At 38.0% G+C, this 22,174-nt stretch overlaps 1 protein-coding gene across 1 annotated transcript in view; it reads right to left on the bottom strand.

The window, feature by feature from the left end:
• NCKAP5 (NCK associated protein 5) overlaps positions 1-22,174 on the bottom strand; it is a 371,509-nt gene that overhangs the window by 87,011 nt on the left and 262,324 nt on the right. The window contains exons 7-9 of the mRNA XM_074594107.1: positions 13,796-13,864; positions 7,755-7,793; positions 1,479-1,598 (exon numbers count right to left, since the gene is read on the bottom strand). Coding sequence (XP_074450208.1) covers positions 1,479-1,598; positions 7,755-7,793; positions 13,796-13,864 — 228 coding nt within the window. The remainder of the gene's footprint in view (positions 1-1,478; positions 1,599-7,754; positions 7,794-13,795; positions 13,865-22,174) is intronic.

A 22,174-nucleotide genomic window follows, 5' to 3' on the forward strand; every position in this document is an offset into this window, starting at 1 on the left:
AAAGAAGGTGCAATGTACGACTTTTGTGCAAGCTAACCCAATACTAACATAGACTAGAGTCAGATACTAGAAGGAAAGAAAGAAAGACAGAAAGACAGAAAGAAAGAAAGAGAAAAAGAGAGAAAGAAAGAGAGAAAGAAGGAGAGAGAGAGAGAAAGAGAGAGAGAAAGAGAGAGAGAGAGAGAGAGAGAGAGAAAGAGAGAGAGAGAGAAAGAGAGAAAGAGAGAGAGAGAGAAAGAGAGAGAGAGAGAAAGAGAGAGAGAGAGAAAGAGAGAAAGAGAGAAAGAGAGAAAGAGAGAAAGAAAAAGAAAGCAAGAAAGACCAGAAAGAAGGAGCACGTGATGTGACTGGCAAAAGCACATATTATCAATAAAGGTCCAAATCAACAGAAAATCAAGAGACAGAAGAAGAACCTGAGGATAGTGCAAGAACCTAGATCCCTGTGATGGTGACCTGGCACCGCTCTGCCTCTGCTTTAGATTTTCACAGGAAGTGAGTATAGCCATTTGCCCTCACTGTGGAGATGCCCTTGCCTATAAGCACCAGTTGGTGAGGAGACCATGTTTCCTCAATAAACAGCCCAAGCTGATGAGAGTTAGGAACCCACAGCTGTTGAGCAACAGTGCAAGGGCCAAATTTTATTTTGAGATATAGATGCACAGAATCAGGGGATTTAAATAAGATACACATTTAATATCACTTACCTAGCTGACATGATTCAAATTTTTCCTCCACACTTAATGAATTTTTCTCTAATAAGAAATAACATATATTGCTAAAACCACAATTTGCCCATTGTTAGAAACTGTCAGTTTTAATTAGGCCTTTTACCATTCTCCTAGCTCGTGGTCAGATTTGTCAGAACTTCTGCAAAGCAATTCTACTTCTACAATAGGATGACAAAGCAACGGATTCGTTCACAATAATGGACTTTGCCAAATGAAAAGGTATACTGAAACATCTCTTATTATTCCAGAACAGCAAAGGAGTGGGAGATGGGTCAATTGGTTTCTCAGCTATATCCTCCCATAAAATGTTGGGGAAAAAAAAAATCACTCTAAGCCTGTGAAGATGTACTTAAGTCCTTGTAACACATATGGCAAAAGTTAAATAAATGGGCTGTCTTCTCACAGGAAATTACACTGTTCACCATCAAGCAGAACGTTAAGGAATCTGAGCTTCTCCCCTGCAGAGGGATAATGAACCCATATCATTCCATTTATCATAGTGAAGAAGCACCTAAAAAAGTAAGTTACTCTGCAGGTGTGCTCCTTTCTCCACATTTGCACATAATATGTAGTCATAGCTCATTGGCGTACACTTTCAATGGTATCAGATAACAGATATTCTTCTAATATATTAAATCTATCAACTGCCATTTCCCGCCTATTGACATGACCTCAAAAAGAACAAAAATATTTTATAATTGTGAGAAATATAAAGCTCATAGCTTGCTTTCTGCAAAGGCCATTTCCTACCTGAAGAAGGAGGTCAGAAGCTGGTTTGACTCTCTGCTGGAATAGCACACTTAATGTTCGATTCTGTTGTTCCAAATCAAAAACTCTCGTTTTCAGCTTTATACATTCCTCCCTCAGATCCTGCAACAGAAGGGTAATTAGGAAGATTAAAAAGCAGGTAACAGAAGCACTTAAAAAGCTCAAAGTAGTGTTAGATACTAAGAAGAAATACATATGCAATTTTTAAAATAGTACAAATCAGAGAAATGTGCCACTTCATTTTCTCTGGTTGTTTGATCATCCCAGGATAACATTAAAAAACACTTGTGATGAGAAACAGTAGTTACCTGATACATCCTTTTGGAGTTTTCTGTTAATATAAAAAGTGACTTTGCTAGCAATGTGTTTCATTTTGCAGCCAACACAAAGCAGAAAGCAGCAATTAGGATATGAATATTGTAATAAGCATAAGCTAAGGAAAAAGCATAAGCTATACCAAACCAGGAAGAAGTTCAAAGTGGCACTGTGCCTTCAAGGTACTCTTCTGAAGTCTGATCCCCTCCTTGCTTTTTCTGGAATAACCAAGTCAGCATTGCTGGCTGGCAAATTGTGGATGGGCTGTATCTTCCCCACTGTAACTTGTCACTGTAGAGGTGGCTAGGCCATAGTAAGATGTTGGTGCACCAGACACATGTGATAATATGATCCTGCCTGACATTTCCAACATGGGGTACTAAAAAGCCTTAAAACAGGCCACTAGAAGCAGAGGTGGAGTGTAAAACCTCTGCATCTTAAAGTACGTGACATCACTGTCAAAACTGAAAGATGCAGATCTTTTAGCCAAGGCTGAGTCAGGTTCATCATGAACAAGCCATTAATGGCTTTCAGATACAGCAAATACCTATGTTCAATGTAAGGCCTGCTTTTCCTGCCCACTTGAAGGAATACAGGATTCTATGAGAAAGAGGATTCCGGAGAGAGAACAGAACCTGATGCTCCCAGACTTTCAGCATAATTTGTGCAGTTGTCCATTTTGAGGTGTGAGCGCTTCAAAAATCAAGAAGAGTGGTCTCCTAATAAAGATTAAATGTAAAAATAATAAGCTGCAGCCACATCTAGCTTTATTGAAAAAAAAATAAAAATCTCCAAAATACTTTCCTGTATTCCTTTAAATTTAGGCCAGTTGCTGCCCTGTGGTATTGCCTAGCTGATATTCCTTTCTGCCATATGAAGGTGGAGAAACAGGCCTCTGGATCCCCATATGCTGTCCTGTCAATACCATTACCAACACGATGACCTAGCCTTATGAGAAAACAACTCAGAGGAGGAAATTGTAGTCAGATGTAGCTTAAATTCTTGCCTACAGTTGCTCTAGTCTCCACTGTAACCAGCACTGAGGTTATAAGAGGTGAACACACAATAAAATAAGCTCATCTTGAGACTTTCAGAAAACTGTAAACATCTTTTTATGCATATAGTGTGTATCATTTTATGATGCTACTGAATGAATGCAGTTATTTTCTCTTGATAGTTTCTTCATATTAGTTTTAGGTAGCTGTCAAGTGGCTGTTCAAGTAAAATTGCTAGAGCCTTCCAACATAACCTCAAAGAAACTTGAGTTTGATGTTTGGTAAAGCCCTAAAGCTTTGAATTCTGCCAGTGAGACCTCTTATCTCTGGTCTTGCACAAGGCAAGCTCTATTAGAAAACTACAAGCATCAAGACCCATCATTATCTGCCTTTCACAAATAATCAGACAATTTAAAACAGAGCCTTAGCTGTTACTAAATTAGTGTTTAACATTTCAACACTACTATGTGCACTGAAAGGGAAAATGATTCTCAGAAACTGACTATGTAAAAAAAGAATTAAATCTCAGCAACACCTCTGCTCAAAACTTTCCTATCTTACCATTTTAAAACCATAAGATTTATGTTTCAAACTTTAGACTTTCTGCAAAAAGTGAAATATAAAACAGTAGATTACCCACCCAGATGCTATAAACCATGCCAATGGTAAAGCCAGACATAATCCAGAGGAGAAATGAGGCACATTAAGGTGGCAATATTCTGGTAAAATAAAGTCCGAGTTTAGAAAGCTGGAGTCCTAAAATTGCCAATTAATACAACTACCAAATGTCTGAAGTACATAATTCCTCTCCTGTGGGCAAAACAACCAGCTATTAAGATAATAATCTCCCAAATATCTAAGGTATTCCTATGGCCTCACTATAGTAATATCCAAGCATCTCTGTATTATTACTTTTTCTCTTCAGTAGGAGACTCACTCTTCTCCAAACTGGGATTCAATGCCCTCATTAGAGGTTCCAGAAATACGCTGCTCTTCCTTTGAAGATGGTTCTTCTGTTTTAACACTTAATTCACTTCTTTTTTATCTCATTGATAAAAAGGAGGAAGAAATAACTTTCATAGAGAACCCAGAGTAAAAAAGTATTCTCCTGAATACACTGCTGTGGAGGAGGGTAATATGCAAAGAGCAGATATACAGATCTCAAAACAATTTCATTAAGTGGCGTAACTCAAATTTCAAACTGCTGATCCAGGTCTTGTATGGGGAGGAAAAAAAAAAAAAAGAAAAAAAAAATCCAGTTTCCAGCACTCCTGTCATCTCATGTGATATGTCTTTGGGTGGAAGGAGAAAGCATGGATACATCCAGTAAGTATCAGAGCACACAGGTTTATCTCAAATCACTTTGTTGTTTTTCTGACTTTTTAAATTTCCCAGAGGTAAAGTTTTCTATTAGTAAGTGGTAAAAAATCCATATAATTTTGCTACATAGAATTATGAAATTTTGCTGTGTGGCTAATTCAGCACAAATCTCAATTTAATACAGCTTCTCCATAGTCACAACAGAAAAAAAGCCTCTCATATTAGAGAAATTCTATATGTATTGTAACAAATTATATACTTGAAAAGTGCACATTTAAGACTGTAATTCCATTTCAAGGTTTCAGTGACATTGATAAATCACTCAAGCTTTGCTCACTCAATTTGTGTCACCAGAATCTCTCGGTGGAATCACAGTCTTTCCACATACTGGCGAGTACACAGTGCTTTTTTCGTTACATTACAGCATGTACTTAATTTAAACAAAAATTAGTCCTTGAGGGACAATTTCAAATTCACAGCAAAGCCTACGCAGTGTGCATTACTGTACAAAATCACTCTTCTCCATTTTCTGAAAGCTCTCAGCTTTTCTTCATGTCTTGCTATGTCCCAGAGGTATGTTATCTCACTGTGGCATGACTGGCTCTGTCTTACTGCTTAGCTGCACGACGGTAGATTTATCTGTTTACTAGTTACTATTTGGATTCCGATATCTACCTATTTGGGACTGGTGTGGGGAGTCCAATTTCCTCTTTATTGTATGCTATTGTGTTCCTGTCTTTTCTTATAAAAGGACTCGTATGAATGGTGTCAGGAACACTGTAACAGTTAACATTCATTAGCATTTAGAAGAGTACCCTCTTTCCTCTTCCTATGGATATTAAATTAGCTGTTATTACTCAGTAATAGGTAAGCAGCTGTTAAATCCCATCAATACTAAGTAAGTCACTTTATTAAATGTATTCAAGTCTGTTTTTATTGTATCCATATGAACTCCTTGGCTCCTATGGGTTTGGGAGGATTCATTACCGAGAAAGTATGTAGTCATCAAAATGTCTGACACCTTTGCGAAGGGACTCAGGAAGCTCCTCTCTTCATTTGTGAAACAACCATAATATTCCCAAACCAGACATTAATATATTGAGATTAACCCTCTGGTAAATATTTAATCTCATATGGTTTTATATTACAAAATGTGTATGAGGTTTTGTGTATATTAATATGAGAAAATGCCTCCATTTCCATTTAAGCTGCATCGAAACACATATTTGGGATTTTTTAAAAAAATAGATGAAGTTATGTTTCTGAAAGGTGTTACAGCAATAGCTCTGCAGACTGCAGTCCTCTGACGATACACAGACCACACAGCATATGTGTATACAGAGTACAGGAAGAGCAATACAGCACAGACAGCAACAGTGCGAGCTGCCCCATATGTTGTGGTTTGCACAAATCACCTCCAAGCTACAATACTTCCAACGGCTGTAAGGCAATATCCCTCTTCTAGAGTAACAGGCTTTGTTGTGCATCAAAAAGCCATGGGATTGAACAATGAAACTTTCAACCCTAACCTGTGCTAACAGCTGTATGGCTGTTTTGTGGCCACAGCTGTCGGGTGAAGAGATTTAGGGAATGTTATTTCTTCTGGATTCCTGATGTGAGCTTGGGCCACAGGAATGTGTAATCTATATAACAGGCAACTGCACCCTCCAGAGTCTTGCATCACTCACCTACAGGTCACCTAGATGTCTCCGTCTTCAGGGCAGGACATCCAAGGGCAGACTTAAAGGGGTCAGAACATCTCCTTGCACATCTTTTATCCAGAATGTCATAAAATTGATTCACAAAAAATCTGCCCAGTACAGAACTGAGATGGATATCCAGCCTTCTCCTTGATGTGCAGATGGTCAGATGCAACCTTCTACACCTAGCTACCACTCACTTAGGTGCAGATGTTTATGGGTGTGATGTTTGTCTATCCTGCTGTGAGGGCACACTCCCCACTCTGAGTTCAAGATCATCTCGTTCCCCTCTGAGTCGTGCAGCAGCCACCTTGCAGCTATGCCCACACCCACCCTTCTGCCTCCTTGATCCTGAGCTGCGTTCTGAGTCCCTGGCTCGGCTGCGCTTGGACCTGCCTCCTGCCCATAGATGTGCCCAGCAGACACAGGACCAAGGCTGACCCTGATCACTGCCTCCAGGCCTGACCCTGACACTTGGTGCTCAGCATCCTGCCTGCCCTGTTGTCACGCTTGGTCCCAGCTCACTCCCTTTGCGGGGCTGTTCTGCTGTTCTGAATGCTGTCCGTGATAGAGGCTTTGGAGCCAGTCCTCAAAATCTATTCCAGTTCTTTGCTCTATTTGCATCTAGAAAGCTTCTGGGCGCATGGCAGAGGTTTTTGATTATCTTAACTTGGTGTTTCTTGCTGCATTTTAAGAACATTAGTTCTTGTCCTGTCATTCAGTGTAGACAAAACCGTTTATATTCTTCTTTGCTCTGTCTGCACTGAAAGACTGCATGTATGTCTTTTTCAGACTTGTCTTTTTAAAGCTAAATGATCCAAAGCATTTTAATAATGCGACATTCATCAAGTGGTCTAGATCTCACAAAGAATCATTTCATGAATATTGAAAGCGTCATAGCTTATTATTATAAATCTTTATATTTTGTTTGTCTTTTTTTTCCCCCCCTCAACAAGATGACATAATGGAATCATGTTCAACTCGAAGACCACTTTTTTGTAGAATTTTCCTAACCGTTATGCCCCACCTTCTCTGGGCAGCTATGTTCATTCTCTGGAGCGTGTCCAGAGAAGGGCTACAAAGCTGGTGAGAGGTCTGGAGGACAAACCTTATGAAGAACGACTGAGGGAGCTGGGGTTGTTTAGCCTGGAGAAGAGGAGGCTGAGGGGAGACCTTATCACCCTCTACAACTACCTGAAAGGAGGTTGTAGAGAGATGGGGGCTGACCTCTTCTGCCTGGTGACAAGTGATAGGACGAGGGGAAACGGGTTCAAGTTACGTCAGGGGAGGTTTAGATTAGATATTAGGAGACATTTTTTCACTGAAAGGGTTATTAAACATTGGAATAGGCTGCCCAGGGAGGTGGTGGATTCACCATCCCTGGAGGTGTTTAAAAAAAGGGTAGATGGGGCACTTAGGGACATGGTTTAGAAGTGGCTCTTGTCAGGGTAGGCTAAAGGTTGGACTCGATGATCTTAAAGGTCCCTTCCAACCTCAACAATTCTATGATTCTATGATTCTACGGCAGCTATTGACATGCACTGTAATTTATCTGTTTTACATTCCACAGGAATGGACTGTGGGAGCAACATAACTCCTTATGGATAGGGAATGGAAAAATCACTCTCTGGAGGAAGGATTTTCAGATGCTATTGTCTCAATATAGGTAAACAATAAAAATTGGATATGGGTCCTATATGATCAAGCCTTAAAGATTTATGGTCTCATAGATTTTTATTCACTTTATTCACCTTTATTCACTTGGATTACAAAGACTTACCTTTGGGCCTGACATGTGTCAGCCTTGGTAATTAAATGTGTGAACATCATTTTAAAAACATATGCTGTATAAGAATATATATCTCTCAAATGAACAATGAACATCTGCAAGCTTTAAGTTATACCACAATATGCAAACCGCAACTTACCTTTTGAGTTAGTAGAGCCTGAACAACCTGATTAGCTACCTAAAATAAATAAATAAAATAGTTTAAGTATGTTATCATGTGCATTTATGCATAACAATATCTTCTTTTGTGGCTTTAAACTCCACTTCCCATGTACAACCACCACCAATTCTAGCGTTTTCATTATTCACTAGTATTTTCACCAGATAATGCTCGTAAAAATACATGAAATGGACGCTAACTGCTTCTATGCTACTCCTGATTATAAAAAAAACATGTATCAATTGCAGTACAACATGATGGACATTTGGTTAACTTCTGCCATCTCTTCGTTGGACTAGATTAAACTTTCACCATTCTATATGCAGCTGCTGTGCACCAGCACAGATTGACTGCGTTCACTAGAGCTGATTTTTACCAGCCGAGGATGGAGTCCTGAATGTTTTCATGAAGTTTAATTGTTTCTTGATTCAATATTGACAAAATGGTACATCTATCATGACAAGCAGAAACCATAGTGCCACAGAAAATTAAAGTACCTACTGTCTTGAGAACGTGGTTGGAAGGCATTCACACCACATAGCATAATTGACTTGAATGAGATTACACACCATTGATCAGTAGAACTATATTCTCAACAGGGAATTTTTTAAGTTATTTATTTTATACATCCTTTCTAATTTACATTTACCAGCAGGCATAGAGGCAAGGAAGGGGAAGAAGGATGGACAAAAAGAGGGACTGAGATAAGATTTTCTGTTGATGATGTCTAACTTGTATGTTACGTTTCTAATGTAATGTGAGTTGTGAGGAAAGAGTTGACGCTAATTCATTTCTGTAAATCATTCAGTTCTGTTAGATCCAGAAGTTACATTTGATTCATACTCTCATAAAATTTCCCAATATCTTTTTTTTTCTCCAAACTTGTCCCTAACTTAAGGCAGCCCATGGAACACTGGTCCCATAAAATAGCTCTGTACATGATTTAACAGAAGACACAGACTAATATTAGAACAGTAATAACCAACAGAAGTAAATATGTTAGAGTTTTGAAAAACCACGTGCCTTGCCCTATAGGCTTTCAGGATCTACATCTGACAACGTTCCTTCTGGTATGTACTTTTAACGTCTGTTTGCTCTACCTGAAAATTGAACAAACCATACCAAATACATTATTTCTTTACTTTCTGACATGGAGTTACTTTACCAAGGAAGAACTAAAAGGTTCTTTGAAGTGTGTACAAGTCACTCACAACAGAATAGCCTACAAAATTACTCCTATAGCTTTATATATTGCACAGAGGAGTGCAAAAAGCATAATCTTCCAAAAGGGAAAAAACAGAACTTGCTGATGCATATGTGACAAATTTTCCAATTTGAGTGTATGAAGTGAGGTATCTAAATGAAAGTACCTGCCAGAGATCGATAACTCCCATAGATCTCAGTGAGAGAGGTATATAACTAGTTTCTTTACAAAATGAGGTTATTTTATTCTGGTATCTGGCAACTTGGCAAATTGTGTTGCTATTACCATTCAAAGATTTTCAAGTCTGTATTCTTGGTTTTCAGCAGGAACAGAGGTGGGAAGCCTTCAGTGAAATGTTCTGCAGTTACTAAAATTAATTTAGGAGTCAATAAGTGGAATCATATCCAAACTTTTGCATTTCAAATGAGGTTGCCATTCCACTCCTACAGCAGCGCTAGTGTCCAGATGGAAATAAACTGCTAAGCTAGCGGACCTACTTCATTTTTACTTACAGGTGTCAAGAGACACCACAGATATGGATGAACAACATAAGCCAGCACTACAAAACTGATAATCACGACTACCGAAAACTGAGACCACTGAAGGAAGAGAGACTGACTTCTGAGATGCAGAATATGTGAACTTCCCACTGATACGAGGCAGAACTGCAGCTCAATCCCAGTAAAAAGCGGGCTGTAAAATGACTTGACCTGTGATTCATGCAGTTAATCAAGGTGAAAGAAGGAATAGAATAGAGACAGCCGGATCCTTAGTCTGCTATTGTGTAGTAGATGACACTGCTTGCCTTCACACTGTCTGCCTTTCCTGTGAACTTAATAGCCAAGATCTTTAGGTGAGGTTTCCTTTTGTGGATTGCAATAAAAGAGATAAAAGATCCAGCTTCACTTTTTCCTTACACAGTTATGTTTACATATACATGTTATAAAGCGGTCTTAATAGAAAAGGTATAAAAGAATGAATCAGAAAAAAGAGACTCTAGTGTAACATCTATTATACCTTTTACAAGTACTGAGATTTTACACAGCTGCCTTTAAAGTATGGTTTCATACACACAAAGACATTTCAAGTGTACTGAAATGAAAGGTCTTATACTTTATTCAAATCTTAAAAAAAACAATGTCTTTTAAAGATAAATCTGTATTTTTGATTAGCTAATTCTTAAAACATCAGCAAAAATATTATCTACCCTAAGTTGCACAATTTCCTGCATGTAAGTATGGTGAAGCTTGACAGAATTCTCAGCTGGCACAGTGATGTGAATAAATATGACACCAGTTACCAATCAACTGACAGCTGAATTCCAGGATAGGAAACTAGGATTAAGCATGTTAACCTCAAACCCCAAAGGTAAAAGAGAACAATCCTGCGTTTTGCATTAAATTTTTCAGAGACAGAAAGATACGTTTATGGAGTAGTTCTGAAATTAAATGACTCATTTCTTATTTATCAAGTACTGGAATATATCAATGACAATTTCTTCCAAATACTGTTCTAAAGTTGTTTACCTGTACAACATATGTACATATGTATATGTATGTTTATATGTATATATGTTATGTGTACAACATATGTACATATGTATATAGACGTGAATATTTATTAAAATTCATAAATGACTCACTTCAGATTTACTCATATTCTTTTCAGATTTTATCTCTATGAACATCAGAGTTTCCCTGAATTTTACCATGAAAATGATTACAGAGCATGTGTTTTTAAGTCACAGGTGCAAGCATTCATACAATATTAAATGTGGGACATTATATGAATGAAGAGAACTATGTAAAATAATTGATAACAAAAAGAAAACAGAGAAAATAATGGCAGGCATATATTTAAAAACTCAGCTCTGGTATCTTTTTGTGAGACATAGACAGAAAATCATGGTGGCTATTTTTACTTCCTTCATGTGCAGCTTAATGGTCGCCAACATCTCAGCAGAATGCCAACAGTGCATAGCGAGTTTCCTTATCACACTGCTGTAGAGGCCTGAGGGACCAAGCAGGGACACTATTGGCAGGGTGGCCAGATTAAATGGAGCTTTAGTGCCCTGAGCAGAGTTTGCCTGTGCCCAGGGGAGAGAAGCTGCAATTTGAGATTGCTCAATGATGAATGGAAGATGGCAACATTCTCCCAATAATTACCAAACAATGTTCCCAACCTTTATCACCTCAAGGGACCGTCAAGCATCCCAAACACATAACGAGCCAGAATGGCTACGTACGAGCTTTGGAAGTTAGTCCTCCTTGTCTATCAGCCCAGGAGAAGTTCAATACACTCATAACTAATTGGACTGCAGAGGCAAAATTAAAATAATGGTTGTAACAGGCACTCAAGCTTTTTGGTGGCAGGCTTAGCTGTCTCAGTCTTGGGTGTGATCACAGCCTTGTGTTCTCAGGAACATCTGTGTTCCTCCCTTTAAACACATCAGGTCTCCCCGGGGCAAAATGTAGCTGCAGCACAAACAGATACATAGCTGTAGAGGATATGTCTGCTCATAAAAACTGTTGAAGAAGTCCTGAAGCCCAAACTACGGAAGGTCTGAGGAGATTTTCACCTTCAAGAAGCTGGGTTGGTGTAGGGTGAGTTATGAACAGAGGAAGCATCAGACTTAAAGTCTTAAAGGAAAGAAAGTTTCAAGTGTAAGTAATTGTATTTTTTTTTTTAATTAAAATATTTACAGGAAGAATTTTATTTTCTTAAGATCTCCAGTAAGAATCCCTGTTTGGAAAGGACTTTGTCACATACAACACATCCTCAGAAGATTCTGGTTGGAGGTGAAGGTTCTCACTATCACTGATTGGGTTATTCATTAATTACATTTATGTCTCATCTCCTATTCTCTTTATTGCTGCTATAGGTTGCTAAGTAGGTTGAGAATGTGTGATTCTTTGTGAAGTTCCACCCAGGGAATGAGCTCAGGTGAGTGCAAAGCTGGGACTCCCGCAGAACTTGCAATTATTAAATATGGTTTTGTTGCTTGAGTCACTGGCAACAACTTCACCTCAGTGATCAGAAAGGATTAGGTCCAAGTATTTTTCGGCTAAAATAATGCTGGTTATGGTGCAACTGCCAAAGCATTGTGGGGGCTGAAAGGAGAAGGAGAATAAAAAAGTGATACCAAGCCTGGAGAAAGACAAGAGAGGTCACTGCACACGAAACAGAAGACAAAAAGAGGAAGAAGATAAGCAAACAAAAAATAAAGCAGGGAAGCACAAAACCACAGGTGATGAGAAGCACTTTCTCCTGAAAAATTTGACACAGTGGGAGAAGATGGATACAGCTGTGATAATACGGAAGAACTGAAAACAGATAACGTAATATTGAAGATAATAAAGTTTAGAGCATAGTTTGATATAATTATTTGCTCTTTAAACTGCAACAGCATGTAAAAAACACAACCCTGGGTCAGAAACCCATCATGTTACTGCAAACACAATAAAAACATATCTTCTGTCCTTATAATCTGTATGGAATATTTTGTTGGAATGGATAGTTATGGTGCTTTACTCATTTACAAAATTAATTATGTAGGCAGATTTTGTCCTAGACAATCAGAAAATAATTTTAAGTTAAACTCCGTAATTTAAACTAAAGTCAGTAATTATATGGTAATTTCATCCTTATCACCAAGATGTCCAAATATAATTCAAATGTGCACTGAATACAGTGACTCAGGCCAATGTAGACCAAGGTTCTGCTGGTATCGAAGTGCCACAGAACAGAGCGTAACCTAGTAGGAAAGTGTATCTGCAAGTCTTTTACTCCAGATCCCTGATAAAAATATGCTATAATGGCAAAAGTGTGGATTTACTGATGAAAATCTGCACTAAACTAGAGGCTTCTTGTACCAAAGCTGCATTGCTCATGCCAGTAACACTTCAGCAAATCCCAATAAAAAACTTAAAAAGCTAGCATGAAGACATGAATTGTCATCTGCTATGCACAGTCATGCACTCTTTTCTCAAAGGTACAGCTGAGAAGTCCGTGTAGTTTTGTTTTGTTTTGTTTGCATGTCAGCTAACTACTTACGCTACTATGCATTCTTATTATGGAATGGGGAAATGATTCCTACTAAGCAACTCTTTGAGCTACTAAAAGTCTTAAAACTATTTTAAGCTCTTGCACATGCTGAAGAGCCTTATTTCAGGATAAATGAGAGGAACAAGTAAGCATCAGTAAATGTATGGAGAAAGCTGCATGCAATAGGAGATTCTAGACGTTTCTGGAATGGTAAGCATTGCTGGAGCGCTCAGACAGTAACTGATGGGTGAATTATATTGTAGCTGTAACTGGAAGGTCTCATCAGAAGCTGAGCCATGTAGCAGCAGTGAGCCAACAGCTAGTAAAAACCCAGCGTAAAAAGCTGTGTATGTAACCTTTGGGGGGAGCTGAGAGACTAAATTCCCTGGTTACAGAATACATTACATAGGAAGGCTGGGGGACCTTTGATGGAAGAAGCCACTGCCACCTGCGTTCCACTCTACAGAAAAGGAGGAGTACACACCTAATAGGTAAATTATCATTTTCTCCTCCTAATGAAAGCAAACCAGTTACAAATGTTGGTCACAGGGAAATCAACTTTTTGGTGAAGAGGTGTGGTCAAAACAGGATTTACAGCAGAGGTCATGGAGAACATTACCTATGACTGCCAGACACATGTTCCTGGAATTAATTAGAATGAGGTAATACTAGTAAATTGCAGAACAATGTCAACCTTGAGAGAGAAGGAGAGATTCATTTCTATTCATCTAATTATAGTACCAGGTAAGAACAACCTTTTTATCTACCTTACCTCATCAAGACATCTTTCATACTGTTCTCTCTGATTTTCATTTTCCAGAGCCAGCGCTGAATTCTCTGCCTACAGTAAAGTAGAATAAACAAATAAATATATATGTAAACTAATCAAAGGGTATCTTGTACTACATGACAATTGATAAAAATTGTCAGGGTGCTTATTTTATGTACTTCTTCAAGATCCAGAATAAAAAGAACCATACAATTTATTTTGCTACAAGTTGGTATTTTGAGTAAAAACAGAAGCGACATTCGTTTATGAGATTATTCACACCATGCATTTACAATTTAGAACAACATCAGAGCAGATATTCAAAGTATGCCCATGATTTCATCTTGTCAGGTGCAATAGAGTTGGCAATGAAACGTTATAAAAGATATTGGTATAACTTTTCTTCCCTCCCCAGGTCTGTTTAGAGTGAACTTGTTGCCTGAGAAAGCCACTTGGAAGCTGAGGCAGCTACTATCAAAAGGAAACAAAAAGCAATCTTATGTAAACTTTTAACTGTGGCAGCTCTTCATAAGCCTGGTTTCTGCAGTGGGTAACTCCAGATGCACTGGTCATACTACCTCTAATTGGTTAATTATACCCTTTAACTGAACCAGAGAAATTTGTTAGTCTTTAGTTAAAAAACAATTCCTATCATTTCAAGAGTGAGAGTGGTATTTTACTACATGTAAATGCAATCTTAAAGTCAGAATTTTTTTCTCTCACATATGTCAGTTTAAATATGATAAAGTTTCCGGTATAGTAGTGCCTTTCATCTATCTTTAATTTCCATTACACTCATATTTTTGCATAGCGCAGACTTCAAAATGGCACAATCTGGTATGTAGATTACAGTAAATCAATGAGTTTTTCTATATATTTTGACTTGACTTTAGGAATTCTTTCAGCTTTGGAAAAGGAAAATCTCTGAAGTGTGCTGTATACAGTTGCATCAGAGCAAGTTTCAACTAGTCTCCTCTTAGAGACTGAGAAACCAAAATATATACCAATATAACCAATATATAAACCAATATATAAAAACCTGTGAGTTAAAACTGGCTCTAGAAACCTCTCTGGCTCCCTTGCATAACTTCACATCACGTAACCATAACACCAAAATCAATGCACTCACATAATTACAACTATTATACAATTTACACTACCTGCTTCACTTTAACCTTCTGTCAACCTATAAAAGTTAAACAAATGCTGCTTCAAAAGAATTGTGGTTATACAAAACAACAGTAATAAACTAATTTTAGAGAAAAATTTAGTGTAATGTATGGAAAGATTCTGTGGAAAGATGCACACTTCTCTCTTCCTTATTAAGAAAAGTCAATGATTGAACAAAATGAAAAACCCAAAGTCCAATAAATTGATTCATTAACAACAATTTCAAATTCAGCTAAATCCTAAAAATCAGATAAGGAAGAAAAATATCCAGCATATTGAAAAAGAGTAAAGAACAAAAGAGTGGTAAGAAACAAGGGCATATAGAGTTTACTTATTTACAAGTCTAAATAAACAACTGTACGGAATCAGTGCTTTATCTTGAGGGTATAATCAAAGCCAGCAAAGGCGGTAAAATGCTCTGCATCATATTTTCACAATGTCACCTACCAATGGATTCAACATATGGCTATAAAAAGTCTATGGGTGATCCTGCAGAGAGCACTGTGAGAGGAGGCAGCAAAAAGTACAGATGCAGAAGTAAGTGGCAAAGTAGAAGCAGAAGCCGCAAAACCAGCAGTACGAAATCAGAAGCTGGAGGGTAAAGAGTCCTCCATACTGAAGACGCTATCATATACAGTTATCAGGTTGCTTTTACAGACACGTTCTTGTAGACTGGTTGATAAAAATAAAAAGATAATTGCTACATAAAAATGTATTTCTATGAGTTAAAGATTTTCAGATGTTTTCTGTATGAATACCACCCAAAAATGCAATCCAAAATAAATTCTTCTTACTGTTTTGAAGCAATCATTAAACGATTAGTCTGCACAGCCTTTAACTCATGCATGTTAGTATACCTATGGGTTTACTCTTTTAGATTTTCATTTTCACTAACATAAAAATATATTGTATGATTTTATCCTAAAATAGTTGGGGCAGACTGCTCCCATATAGTTGTCTACAAGAACTACAACATATAGTTGTACATACAAAATACCCAGAGAGCTCTCCATATTTCCGTTAAACCATTTTTTTTTTTTTTTGAATGCTGTAAGGCTGTAAAATGGAAGCTAAGTCTTCATGGAACTGTTAGCTGAATCTCTGATTCCAGTGAGTTATTCCTTTACAAACAGGCTACCAAAATTAGGAAATCTGAACTTGACAGCATTATAAATAAATGCTACATTTCCCCTCTTATCAAGCCACAGTGGAAACATCTGTATAATAAAACCCCTTCTCACACCACTGGCTTCGAAAGTGTAGTGAAAGGATGTAATGCAGTCAATGTTAGCTTGACTTCTGTGCTTCTTGATTGCTGAGCAAATCATGCCTATTTATTTGGCATTTTTGTAATGAGGACTGGACTACAAGGGAACACTTGACTGCCCTTGCTTAAGATCCTGTGCCAGTTCCCACAACATGGGAAAACCAGTACTTGATATACTAAATCACTCTATATTGCAACTGAATACTTGATAATAATCCTCACTCGCCCAAAAGTATTCATTTGGAAAATTTGTAATAGCACTCGTGGTCTCAAAACCCTGCCTCCTAATCCAAACCTTCATTTATTTAACAGAAACCTCTGGGTTTTTATGTTATTGAAAGTCCGATCAATTTTTGCTCAGAGGAATCTGCCTACCTCCAGTATTGCGTACTCTAGGCATCTTTTGCCAGTTAAGCAAAGTAGGTCTCCTTAGAGGAAACCACTATTACATTTTATTTTAATTTTTCTTTTCAGGCCATACTTACATTAGGCTAAAGTGCAATAAGAAGCCCACGCTTCTCACAGCCTGAAAGCTATTGCTCACTTGCAGGCATCCAGAGGCAGTGGTAGCAGGCACTTCTCCTGTATATAACCTAGCAGGGGACTACGCAGGAAAAAAGACTAGATTACTGAGAGCAGTACTCAGATATCAACTGATTTGTATAGTGATTTCTAGTTTTAGGTATAGCTGTCCTCTAGGAATTCATGTATATTTTACGTTACACACAGAAATAAGCCATCTCTGTCCCTCAGCCTCACAAACACTAAAAGTGATGCAGCCCAGCAAACTGCTGCAGACAAGCCACACTCAATGCCTGCCACCAGCACCTACAGGCAAGCATGGCTTTACCTGGGGGGTCTGCTCTCAAAGCACAGCACCATTCAGTCAGCCAAAAATAACTGTGGCATAACTTACCATTAAATGGTACCATTAAACAACTTGCCATGATGCTTTTGGATCATTATAGATTCAAGGATCCTAAAATGTCAAAACAGAGGTACTTCCTAGTTTTAATTTGAAAGAAAGTATTTTGCGCAAAAGTCTCTCCAAACATTGGAAAATTTAAAGATTTCAGCCTTCAACTGCCTAAATTAGAGACAATTTTGCTCTGAATTGTGAGACTGAGTTTATGGAAAATCAATTGGAAAGTGAAAACTTCAGACTACTTTATATAAACCAGAGGTTGACTTGTATTGATACCATTGCTAAGACACAATCAGTACGAGAGACGTTGTCAACTCTGATTTTAATCCCTTTCTCAGGATGGAAAACATAGCTCTAGTAATGAAGAAGAGTACCTTTAGTTCAGCTAAGAGCTTTCTCTCTCCTTCAGAGATGTTGAAGAACACTCTATATTTTCTCCTGTAGGCAGCTGTTTGCACAGTTTCTTTCAAGGCTAGTAACAGACAGGCTACACACCTGATGGACTGAGGTTTAGTCCTGCTCCTGCTGAAGTCAATAAGAATCTGCTATTTATTTCCCATGAATGTAGACACAAGACAGATGCAACAAAATAAACCCTATTTGTTTCACAATACACAATCTTTCCTTAAAATTTCTTCGGGGCAAGAGGAAGTTCCTTAGTTCATGATGATTTGTTGTTCATTAAGGATAGAAGAAACAAGGAGACAGATGGCAGCCTTAGCCTTTTTCATGTTTCTGTAAATGTGTTACATACTGGATCAGTAAACGCAGGCCAATTAATTACAGTTCTTAAAAACAATTCTAAAATGGTCATGCTAATTAACTTTAGGATACCCTTAACACCAAAACACAGGAAGCATCCACTCAGGCAGTGCAACCACCTAAACTTTAAATCCTTGTGAAAATGCATCTTCACCTGAAGTCTAAAATGCATCTCAAATATATCTGTATTGTGGTCATATTTTCATTTTTGTTAATGAACAACAACAGACACTACAGCTTTTTTGTGTCATAGGAAAAAAACATAAATATAAGCCACCCCACCCCCTTGCTCCAAAACAGAGGGAAAGGGTGTCTCCCGAAAACCATTCATTATCAGCAGGCTATGAGCCAAAAAGTGCTCTGCTCCTTTCCAGTTCGCAGCCTTTTTTTCTAGGTTTACATGGTCAAGGCACGAGATCTCCCACCAGTCTCATTGTGCCAAACGTGAGATTTTTTGGGAGGGTCAGTCCTCACCTACACTCATAGATCATAGCACCTTTCAGCTGAATAACAGCAGCAGACTACAAATAGCTGAAATAAATATACACTAAATAAACATATTCTTACATTGATATAGACATTTAGGATGAATTCTTCATTCTCTCCTCTTTGTTTTTAACAATTTTAGAGAGGATTATTACAAGCAGTTAAGGACTGTCTGCTAACTATACTTTGTTAACATGTACCTCTCTTTGGTAGAAGTGGCAGACACATTCTCATTCCTGAGAATGTCATGAGATGTCCATGTCTCCTCCAGATTTGCCTCTCTAAGTGGAAATTGAGAGGACAATTTTCACTTAACATCCTGCAAAAGCCATTTCCGTGTGCTTCTTGAAAGAGCGAACTGAAGCACCTAAATCATGTTTGAAAATAAGATTTGGATTTAAGTGTTTTTCAAAAAGTTTAAACCTTACCTTTCTGTGCCTTGATTTATTAAGTCAAGAGAACAGGAACAACAACATTTTGTTATCTAGCTAGCCTGTTCCAACGATTTATGAATTAAGATATATTTGGTGCACTGGGGTCTTTAAGAGAAGAATTATTTCATGTACCTATTAGGAGGTCTTCAACAGACAATCCTCTACACTTTTATGACCACAATGAAATGAATTAAAACACTGAATTTTCTCCTAGAAGACACAAATAAAAGAGAAGCACATACAACAGTTTTCCTTACTCAACCATTGTAGAGTTGAGACAAAACAAAAGGATGGGAGGAGGAAGAGACACGAAAGAGGAGAGTAGTATGTATTTTCCACAAAGGGAAAAGGAGATCATAGAATCATAGAATGGTTTGGATCAGAAGGGACCTTTAAAGATCATCTAGTCCACCCCCCCTGCCATGGGCAGGAGATGAAGGTCTAAAGGTTGTATGTCAAGTTAGCAGCTCAACATGCTTTGAAGGTATCATCAATAAAGGTCAAGAGAAACAAAGTTATGACAGTGAACTTTAAAATCCCTGACAGAATGCTACAACACCAGTTACCATGTGCACTTCTTTGTTATTCATACTAAACCATTTGTCCGTTTATAGAAAGCGTTATTGATTTACACAGACACCCATTTGTCATGCCCTGTGCAGTGTATTAATAGCTGTCCAAGCACTTCAAATGTGCTCAGCAATTTTTACCTGCTTTCAGCCTCTGATTTTGTATATTTTTGTGGTCACAGCTCTATATGGTGCACATGAGAGGTCAAAACCTAGATCAAAGCCTGCTGTTGGTAAAGTAAGAAACAGTGTTGTTGCAATCCTTCCTTAGGTCCTTATGGCATTTTTTTTAGTAAGCTGCTCTTCTAGGTAGCGTCTATCACTAGAACCATCTCCCTATCTTTGGTCACAGGAAACTCTTTGTATTATTCTGTCCATGTTACACAAAAAATTTGTCCAACAAATTGTCAGAGAGAAGTTTAACAGCATAGTTAATGTTGGTTAGAAGTACTGAAAATTACATTAATGTTTTTAAATCAACACAATTATAGCAACAAAAGCCTTATTTTAATTCTAGCACTACAAAAGCATTTCCACTGGCCACTTTCCAGTGCCTTTTATATTGCTATAGACAGCTCTTTGCTAGGAGTACAATGGGAACTGCACCTCATGACCTGCCTGTCAACATTTGGATGCTTCCACCTTCTGCTTTACCCTTTCCACAGTAGAGGAACGCTGGGGCAACCATGGAGCGCCTCCCTGCTGAACTGCAGCCCATGTGCTACAGCTCTGCTCCCTGGTGCCCTGGCCCCAGGACAGAAACCAAGACTGGAGAATGCTAGCTACTCATGAAATAAGCAAGTGAACTTAGCAGACTAATACTTCACAAAGTATTACTGTATGCTTTTTCAAATGTCCCAGTCTTAACTATTTCTTCCAGCTCAAGGAGATGGGGAAAAAACCCAAAAGGACAAATTAGTGATATGATGACAGCCAGGCTTCTCAACCTTGCTTCAAAACAAATAGGCCCTTAGCCTTCTCAGTTGCATCATTTTCTTATTTTTAGCATGATAAAATAGCCTATTCTCTTTAACCACACTTAAAGCATTTGACACGTTTTATCTGAAACACTCAGACAATGTTCAATTCACAAATCACATAAAAGCAACACATATGTGATGTTAAATAATAAAATACAGAACAATACAAGTGTTAATTATAATTCTGTTTATAAAAAGGCCATATTAAACCTTACTGGGCAGTACTGTTAGGCCTCATTCTTGCAATTCGAAATTTCAATAATACGTTTTTTAATTCTTTACTAACATAAAACCACAGTGACATTAGAACAAGTTGTCATAAGCAGTCTGTCTCACAGGCCATGCTATGCTATAGCTGTGATACCAAGAAAATGGGTTTGTAGCTTCCCAGACAGCAGTATAACCTTCTTCGTCTAATGTATGCTAGAAATCAGAAGATATTTATTCAACGTCAGAAAGCTAACCACTTAACATTACGTAAAAACTTGGGCTTACTTGCTCCTAACTTGCTCCTAACAAAAAGTAGCCCAAGGCCTGTGCAGCTGCATATATTTTACAAATTATTGATGAGCTGATTCATGTATTTAAACATGAATTTACACCGGAAGCTATGTAACAGCTTTCAAAATTGTACAGATTTCCTGCTGCCGGAGATCAGAAAACAGAACTCGCTTGTTTATCTGCAGCAGATTGCAGGAAGGGACCCCCACCCAGGGTCCCATACTGGGCTCATAACCACACAGCTCTTCTCGGGTCTGTCGAGTGCTTCCCCGTTCCCATGAGAAGAAACAATGAATGTTCAACCTAAATGATGAAGCCTCCTTCTTGAAAGAAGGGGATAACTAGAATTTAATCCTTCAAATCTACTTATATTGGATAAATATATGAACTTCAGGAGTTCAATCAAACAAACCACACACAAATGTGATTCACACACTGCTGATGAGACTGTCTCCTAAAAATAAACCTCATATTCCTGGGAATTCCTCTGGGAAACACCTTTACTTTTTTATTATTTTTCAGAAGTTGAGGCCAGAAATTTTTAACTGGTTCAAGAATGGTAATATTTGCCGGTTTTATTTCAGTTGACTCTAAAGTAGTTAAGAATGACGAGTCTTTAAAACCTTCAACATTTTCCTTTCTGACACCACAGAAATGTCTGGAGCTGACATTTTGAAGAGAAGGTTAGGAACTGATCTAGCAAAACAGACTGCATTATAAGCCCAGGCTTATCTTCCAGCAAATAAGTATCTAGGCTACTAACAGATACATCAATAATAGCTTTGTATGTTTACCTTCACGCAAATCGCAGAACACAGCAAATTCTACCATTATTTACAGAAAATATAATAGACTTACAATATATCCACTGTCAATACAGGCCTTTGAACAAATAGGTTAAAATTATGAAAGATGCCTTTTTTTCTCCAAAATTCTTCCAAATGATCACATATAAAACATTTTTTGAGGACAAGGATTAAAAGAGATCTAAGTACGTAGAGACAGGCAGCTGTGTGTATTTCCTGATGTTAAAGACATACACACGATGGTCTATATAATGCATATACACTTGATAAAGCATAGAAGTACGAGCATGGAAAACCAGAAGTCCCAGCAGGACTCCTGTTTTTTATCGCTCATCCTCTGAACAAAGTGCTGAGCTGCGTGTCTCAGTGCGATGCATTGCTCCGCACAGAGACCAAGGCACTCATCTCCCATAAACAATACTCCTCGGCTGCCTAAAGAGAAGCAGCTGCTATTAATGAGAGGTAAAATGCCAGACGAGAGA

This window comes from Larus michahellis, chromosome 7 (genome assembly GCF_964199755.1).
Source record: "Larus michahellis chromosome 7, bLarMic1.1, whole genome shotgun sequence".
NCBI classification, from domain to species: Eukaryota; Metazoa; Chordata; class Aves; order Charadriiformes; family Laridae; genus Larus; species Larus michahellis.